This window comes from Miscanthus floridulus, chromosome 10 (genome assembly GCF_019320115.1).
Source record: "Miscanthus floridulus cultivar M001 chromosome 10, ASM1932011v1, whole genome shotgun sequence".
Classification (NCBI taxonomy): domain Eukaryota; kingdom Viridiplantae; phylum Streptophyta; class Magnoliopsida; order Poales; family Poaceae; genus Miscanthus; species Miscanthus floridulus.
In genome coordinates this window covers 101,440,874-101,449,162 of record NC_089589.1, presented here as the reverse complement: position 1 = coordinate 101,449,162, position 8,289 = coordinate 101,440,874, and the positions used below count along the sequence as shown (strand labels likewise).

The 8,289-nt window shown below is 51.7% G+C and overlaps 2 protein-coding genes across 2 annotated transcripts; one reads left to right on the top strand and one right to left on the bottom strand.

Annotated features, from left to right (window-relative positions):
• The first annotated feature begins 2,480 nt into the window (after positions 1 to 2,480).
• LOC136489150 (uncharacterized) lies at positions 2,481 to 2,933 on the top strand. The gene has a single exon (XM_066485864.1). It carries the CDS (start codon positions 2,481 to 2,483, stop codon positions 2,931 to 2,933), a length of 453 nt encoding a protein of 150 aa, XP_066341961.1.
• A 163-nt stretch (positions 2,934 to 3,096) lies between these two features.
• LOC136489149 (probable indole-3-acetic acid-amido synthetase GH3.4) lies at positions 3,097 to 4,482 on the bottom strand. The gene is made up of 3 exons (XM_066485863.1): positions 4,477 to 4,482; positions 3,614 to 4,319; positions 3,097 to 3,521 (listed from the first exon to the last, which is right to left on the bottom strand). The coding sequence occupies exons 1-3, from the start codon at positions 4,480 to 4,482 to the stop codon at positions 3,097 to 3,099; spliced, it is 1,137 nt and encodes a 378-aa protein (XP_066341960.1).
• Between the last annotated feature and the right edge of the window lie 3,807 nt (positions 4,483 to 8,289).

The following is an 8,289-nucleotide window of genomic DNA, read 5'->3' as shown; positions in this document are numbered from 1 at the left end:
GCAATCAAGTTCTTGCACTCCAAGATCAACAAGCCACTGCAACCGAGCGACCTGCTTAGCCACTTCGTTCGAGGCGGCTAGATTTCGATTTCGTGATCACGGCCACTCCATAGGGGCGCACGGTGTGGCACCGACCACTTCCTACTACTGGACTATGCTTGGCCGACTACGAGCCTCCGATGGAGAACTCGCCGAAGCCCTATCCCTTCGGGCTGGAGGGTGCAAGATCTACGTACCAGAACATCGTCCACCACCTCTTCGCCGACCATGTCGAGCACGACCACACCATTGACCTTTACATGATTGATCCGACTAAGTCCGATCAACCCGCGTCCGTGGTCAACATGGTGAATATTCGCCAGCTTCCGGAGGACTCCCTCCATGACGTCCTAGAGGAGAACCTCAATGATTACTCCGAGGGCTCAACCAAGACTGCATCAACTTGCCCTACTTTCCCTCCGGGGTTTGGGGGCATGATTTTCCACGTCATCCACGATAGCGCCACCAGGGATGGCGAAACCTCCGACGAGCGCAATGCTCGCCTAGCGAAGAACGTCGATCGCCAATGTCGTCGAGATATAGAAGCGGCCCACGGGGCCGACGAGGATGCACATGGCCCACCACGTCATGGCCATAATCTGGAGGAGGAGTTTGACATGGTGGGCGACCAGCCGGTCCACCAGACCCCATGCGCCAATCTCGCCATTGCTTTCAATGAGCTCTAGAAACTTCCTCAAACTCCAGAGGCCGAGAAGGTCCGAGCGCATATCATAGCAGCTCAAGTCTAGGTCAATGAGTTTTGAAACCCCGACATATCTTATTCGACCAGTCAGCTCGTAGCCATCACTCTGGCTGCAACAAAGAAAGTCAACTTCAAGGTGCCAAGCACCCTCGACACTAGGATGGTTGCCCCTATCTCTATAGAGGATCCTGGGGCAACTATGAAGGACATTCACACCAAGACGGGCGCCCTCTGTGCCCCCAGGGAGGCCAGGTTGGCAACCACGATGCCAATTAGGAGGTCAATCAACCCCCGCACGATGCCCAAGAGCTCATCAATGCTAATCTCGACGTACGAGGTCGCATCGAGAACAATAGGTCCACGCTATTTGAGGCTGAGATGGAATGCCGATGGTGGTTCAATGAAGAGCACGGAGCACCTGCTTCACCCCGAGCACCACACATCGCCCCCATTGTTGGCTTCAGACTCTGACCCTTCGCAGCAAGGCTCCGAGCCGTTGAATGGCCTACGGGCTTCAAGATCGTTGGGGTCAACACATACGACGGCAAGGCAAAGCCCACCTAGTGGCTAACTCTTTACAAGATTGCCGTGAGAGCTATGGATGTAAGTGAAAATGTCATGGCAAACTACCTGCCTATCATGCTCATCCAGTCTGCGAACAACTGGCTTCTCAGCCTGTGGGAGAATTCCATCCGATCTTAGGACGACCTCAAAAAGGTCTTCACCGAGAATTACATGGCCACGTGCGAGCAGCCCGGCACCAAGTATGACCTAGAGAAGCTTCGCCAAACCTTCAGGGAGTCCCTACGTGACTTCATCAGGTGCTTCTCGAACACGAGGAACTCCGTCCCCAACATCAGCAACGCTGAGGCCATCGCTACGTTCACCAAAGGGCTACAACACGAACAACTCCACGGAAAGCTATACCACAAGTGGCACAAATAGAAAATGGCTACACCGACGCCGAGGAAGCTAAATGGGCTGCTTGTCTTGATCGCCACCATCACTGCGATGATGATTGCCTCTACGACGATCATGACCATCGCCACGATGACCGCGACCGCCACTATGATGATCGTGATCATCGCCAAGACGACCGCGAGAACCGGCGTGACGACCGCCCGGAGGGCTCGAGAGGCAGACAAGGCCATCGTCGCAGTCCTGACAACTCCATCAATGTCGCTAACACCTGCGCTAAGCGCACCTATGACACTGACTATGCCAAACTCATGGACGATCCATGTCCTATCCACAAGGATGCCAAGCACACCATGGGAGAGTGCAGAGGCCTGAACAAAGCATTCTGTGGTGAACCATAAAAAAGGCCATGGCGCAACGATGACGATATCGAAGACGGCCAAGACGAAGATCGAGACAAGAGCAAGGGCCATGTCTACTAGGATGCCGCCAAGACGGTCGCCACTATCTTCGGTGGGAGAGCTGTCTTCGAGGACAAGCGTGAGCAGAAGCTTGTGGCCCGACGCGTCTTGTCAATCGCTACATACAACGGCCCCATTGCTGATCCCAATTACCTCGACTGGTCGGAGCACCCAATCACCTTCTCCAGGGCCGACTAGTAGTCGGACATCCCATACCTAGGGCATTTCCCGCTTGTCCTGGATCCCATCATCAAGGACGTGCGCTTCCAGAAGGTCCTCATCGACGGTGGCAGCGCCCTCAACATCTTGTTCGTTGGGTCTCTAGCCGAGCTAGGGCTCAAGAAGGAAGATCTCACCCCATGGACTCTTCGTTCTGGGGGATCATTACCAGAAAAGCGTCCCTACCTCTAGTACAGATTACACTACCAGTACAGTTCAGCACCGCCAAGCACTTCTACGTCGACTACATCAACTTCCTGGTTGCCGACTTCAACACAGCATACCATGCCATCCTTGGCCGACCAGCTCTTGCCAAGTTTATGGCCGTGCTGCACTACGCGTACCTAGTGCTGAAGATGCCGATGGAGCAGGGGGTCCTCTCCCTGCACGCCAATCTCAACATCACCTACTCCTACAGAAAGGAAAGCTTTGCGCTCGCCGAGGCTACTGACATCTCCATCCGCCTACAGGACTGCCTCATGACTTCACAGCAGATTTCTCCAGAGGAGCTAGAGATCCCAACCATGGAGGCCGCCAGAGCATCAACCAAGTCCAAGCAGGTGAAGGAAGTGGTCCTTGTCCCCAGCAACTAGTTTAAGACTGCTTGGATCGGGGCCGACCTCGATCCTAAATAGGAAGACGTGCTCGTCAGCTTCCTAAGCGAGCATGTCAACGTGTTCGCTTGGAAACCTACGTACACCACCGACCCTGCCCGCTGCACGTCCAGCCACCCGATGCACGTCGAGTCCGCGGATCTCAACACCAGCCGCTGCCGTCCGACACCACCCGGATCTCCAGCGGACCGATGGAGTGGTTGGCGGTGCGGCCCTGGCGGTACACGCTGTTGAGCGCCTCCTCCACTGCCAGGCAGCAGTCCTCGAACACCGACGCCGGCACGGGCGTCATCGTCGTGGCCCCGCCCGCGGCGGTGGTGCGGAGGCGGAGCTCCCAGAAGAGCACGTAGTGGCCTGGGATGGTCCCGGCGTCCGCGTAGCTCGTGTACTCCAACAGCGACGCGCCGAACGGGGCCAGGTGCTGCACCGCGCCGCTCACCGCCGCGTCTGTCTTGTCGGAGTCGATGCTCAGCACCACGTTCTTGCAGCACAGGAAGTTGAACATGGGCACCTGGTTCTTGAACCCGGCCACGCGCAGCACGTCGGCCACGTGATAGCGATACAGCCCTGAGGGTCACATGGTTGCACAGCTAGCGTTGTTAGTGTCACTGCACAACACTGAACTTGTCATCTATCAGTAGGCACACAGTGCGTACAACCTGAGTAGGTGGTGACCACGAGCTCGTACTCGTGCCCGAGCTTGACGTCGACAAGGTCCACGAGGTCGCGCTGGTCGGGCTCGCCGGCGGCGTCGTCGGGGTGTGGCCAGGGGAGGAACTCGAAGTAGCACATTGTGGTGATGAGGGTGTAGGCGACCTCGCTAGGCTTGCACATGGGGTTGAGGTTGATGCCGAAGTAGCTCTCGGATGAAGCGTACATGGTGCACGTGAGCGGCAGCCCGCCGCCGTAGAACTCCAGCTGCGGGATGTACTGCGCCATGGCGCCGGTGACGATGACGTCGATGTACTTGGTGTTGGGCCACACCCTCCGGATGATCCCCTGCCACGACGGCCTGGCGCACTCGGCTTCGACAGCGTCGGCGAGCGCCGGGTCGGCTCGGAGGAGCACCCGCTGCTCAACGGCGGCGCGCACGGCGCGGTCCGTGACCGCCTTAGCGTCTAGCATGCCGCTGCGGATGTCCCGGCACAGGCGCTGCCTGGGCTGCTCCAGGAAGCGGATGGCGCGGAGGAAGCCCGAGGCGAAGACGGCGCCCACGCGGATCGGGTGGCTGTGCCCTTCTCGCTGGCCACCTCGCTGGGGCTCGGCGCGCTCGCTCTGGACCTCCCCATCACGGCAGCCGAGGCGCCCAAGGGGCTTGTCCCGCCCGCCACTGCCACCGCGCTCATGGGCAAGTCCGGCTCCGTCCTGCTCCTCACCATGCTCTTCATGGCTATAACATCGGCCGACTCGGCCGAGCTGGTGGCCGTCTCCTCCCTCTGCACCTACGACATCTACAGGACGTACATCAACCCGGACGCCTCAAGCGAGCAGATCCTCCGCGTGTCCAGGGCTCTCTGCGCACCTGCATGCGTGTGGGAAGGGGTTTTCTACAAATGTGCTTTGAATTTAAGGTTAAATAAATAGGTATGGACTGCAGTGGACCATTTTAAAAGTTTATGGACCCAAAAAGCTACTTTGAAAGTTGATGGACTCAACTGAAACTTACTCACAAGTTAATGGATCTCTGGTGCATTTAACTCAATATAAAATAAACTAAGGACCAAAGTATAGATGCTAACTTGTGAGGGTTTAGGCCGGGTTCAGGCGTGTCGTCCTTGTCTGCGCTGCCTCCGTCGCCGGAAACGTCGTCCACTCTCGGCTGTGGTGCGGTCCATGATCTCGGCCGCAATGCCTCCGTCGAGGCCGCCCGCTCGCCGCCAATGTCGTCCAATCCTGGAACAAGATTAATGCAGTGCAACCAGAAGGTAACCGATCTACAGGCTGCAATAGTCCTGCTGCCAATACCTACTGATTTTCTCTGGGGAGGAATCCCATCTTTGGTTCATGGCTGGTGTTTAAGGGTCTTTCATTTCTAAATCCTAGCTCGGGTGGTTAAGTTTCTAGGTCAGTTTGTTATATAAATGGCTTAACAGTGGGTTGTGTGTGTGTGTTTGAGTCTCTTCTGTTAATGCAATGATAAGCACCTCTCCTGCGTGTTTGAGAAAAAAAGTCATAAAACAGCTAGGTCTGTTCAGCTAAAATCCCCAAGCATGACATAAAAGAGCACAAGTCGGTTACTTGCTAGAAGGAACAACTAACGTAACAGAAACAAGATACGCTAGCTTTTACTACTTGCAATAGGGAAAATCAACTGGGAACCTAAGGTGCTTGGCTCCTACTGCCCTCCAGAATTGCACGATAGTTGACACCGGCTTAAACTGATGGTTGAGAACCCGGTTGTCAGGCTTTTTGCAGAACATAGATATAACATTGAAACAAAACATCAAAGCATGTAAACAGGTGGACTTGCAGCTATCCTCGTGCCAAGATGAGTGCTCATCATGACAGTTAAGGATGAAAACGGTCGGAAACGGTCGAAAAACTCCTAAATTGTTTTTTACTTTTACATTTGAAATACGAAAACGAAAGCGAAAACGGTAAAACCGGATACGAAAACGAACGCGAACTTACGAATTATCGAGAATTTCGAAAACGAACCAATTTGAGCGGATTTATGTCGAACACGGTCGATATACCAAAACTCAATACGGAATACCGACCCGTAGACCAAGTGCATGACTAAGTGCATACATGATCAAGTTCAAGTGCATATAATAATTAACAAGTGCATATTATAGAAACATGAACTCGAACTGAGTCAGAATAATTTTATTAATCTTTTTAGAATAGATGTAGTATTTTATTTTAAAGATTTATTCAGATTTTTCTTTTGAGTAACAAAGATTTATTCGGATGATCCAAAAACTATCAAATGATTGACTTTGCAGGTGGGGGTTAAACCGATGAGCTTGATAAGCTATGGCCCAGGTGGCCTTTCGTGTAGATGCTGCTGGTTTCCTGACATTTAGCATCATCTTGTGAGGTGAAGAGAGATGAGGCTGGGCGCCGTCTATAAGAGAGGGCAGCTGGCCACAAGTAGAAAGAACACAGCTACGTGGTTGGGCTGTATGACCTGTGCAGTTGGCCAAATTCAGTTAAAACCGAATTTTCAATTCAGAATATTTCAAATTAAAAGTAGAAAAGTAGAAAACGGTCGAAAAATGTCTAAACCGTTTTCTACGTTTACATTTGAAATACGAAACGTCTGAAATGCGAAAGCGAAAACGGTAAAGTCGGACAAGAAAATACGGATTCGATCGGATTAAATATAGAAAACGATGCGGTTCGGTCCGGGATATTTGTGTTCCGTTTTCATCCTTAATGACAGTTCATGTGAGCAAAAATCCTAACTTGACCGACTTAAGGGATGTTCCTTCTGTCCTTCTGGGACTAAGACACAACAGCCCATGAGATAGAGCAGATACTGGTCCAATAAGAGATAATGCTGCCAATACCTACTGATTCAAATTATACCAGTTTGGATTGGACAAGAGAAAGCGAACTTACGGGAGAAGGAGTTGGAAGTGCTGGCGGCTCCGGCCGTGGCCACTCGCCGCCCACCGTCCTCCGCTCCCGGCCGCTTGCCAACAACGTCCTTGGCGGGTTTAGGGTTCAGGCGTGTCGTCCTCCGCTGTGTTTCCTCCGTTGAGGCCGCCCATTCGCCGGCAACGTCATCCGCTCCCGGTCGCTCGCCGGCTACGTCCTCCGTCTGTGATGTCGTCGACGCTCTCAGTCACTCCGTCGTCGAAGGCACGGAATAACCCGTGGTCCAAGTCACGCGCGGTCGCGGCGTGCGGCGTGCGTGAGGGGTTCGCGAGCGTGTGGGGTGCCACGGTCGTGAGGGGGGCACTACAGATCCAAAGGAGGAGGACCGTCGGATGTGGTTGAGTAAGGAAAGAGAATATATGCGAGTTAATCTGGTGCGTATATTTTTAGTGTGGTCTATTTATGTGTGCGTTTTGTGGGGTGGATGTAGTTTAGTTTATGACTATAGAGGTGGGATTTCTTTGGTGACTTTAGGATAATTTGAAGTGGTCTTTTATAGGGGTAGAGATAGAGATATATGAGTAATTGAGTATACATTATGACATCACATAACACTCAATAATAGAGCATAACAAGAAGGGATCGGCATATAAAACTCAATAATATAACACCCAATAACTGAGTATAAGCTCCTGATTGATCAGCGTACATACACAGATGGCCATTACATATAAGCAGGCTATCTCTGCAGCAATCAATCAAATGGACACCAATTCACGGCTATCTCTAATTCATATTATCTGTTCTTTACTTGTACAAGGCCTATCATCCCGATTTAATATGCAGAATAGTTTTATAAGAAAAAAAAAGAAATGGCACAACAGCAGTTAAAAGGGTGTAAGAAGATGGTATAGGGAAACAACTACAGATCTCAGTTACAACAGACAAAAAAAATCATATCAACCCTCTGACTCTAGATACGAGTACTACATTAGGCAATCTTACTAATTGCATTGGAGTGTCATCAGAGGCGGTGGCAGCTGTATATATGTTGGAGCAGAGAAAAAACCCTGACCTAATCAGGATTAGGAATGGCTACTTGTGAGGACATGCCTGTTTGGCAAGTATAGCGCTCTGTACAGATGTCATTCACAAATGTGCACCGCATATCAAGTAAATCACAACTATGACTCGCTACAAATCAGCCCCACATCGTGCACCGCATATCAAGTAAGAATGACAAAATCTTCCTCTAGTCATCAATTTCACAGAACTAATTAATGTATTGATCAGTTTCACAGAGCAGGAACAAGATGGAAAAGGAGCAGTACTTCTACCAAACAACAAAAAATTCAGTCGAAAAAATCCATCAGACACTAATAAAAAGGGAAATACACAAGATTTCAACCTGGTACTTGGTCAGGCTTTGCCGAGTGCCCGATAAAGTGCACTCGGCAAAGAGGTCTTTGCCGATAAACTGTTTACCGAGCGCCCTTTGTCGAGTGTAACACTCGGCAAAGACTTTGCTGAGTGTATATCGGCCTTTGCCGAGTGCCTGAGGCACTCGGCAAAGAAGCTGAATCCGGTAGTGGCAGAGGAGGGCACAATTCAGTCTTCTTGGCCCGAAGGTTGAGGAGGAGCAGTTTCTCCTTCTTGTACACCACCCACTCATCTTGGATATCCTAACAGATCTAGCACACAAACAAGGGTTACAACAAAGGAGAAGATCAGGAGGTGCGGTGGAAGGTGGAGGAGGAGAAATGCACCTGGAAGAACTCGAGGTGACTAA

What these genes read in the sequence shown, in the direction of transcription:
- LOC136489149 (XM_066485863.1), bottom strand. An exon ending in CGTGGTCACCACCTACTCAG is followed by an intron (nt 3,522 to 3,613) that starts GTTGTACGCACT and finishes TGTGACCCTCAG; the next exon opens with GGCTGTATCGCTATCACGTG.
- LOC136489150 (XM_066485864.1), top strand. Translation starts at nt 2,481, where the DNA reads ATGGACTCTTCGTTCTGGGGGATCATTACCAGAAAAGCGTCCCTACCT.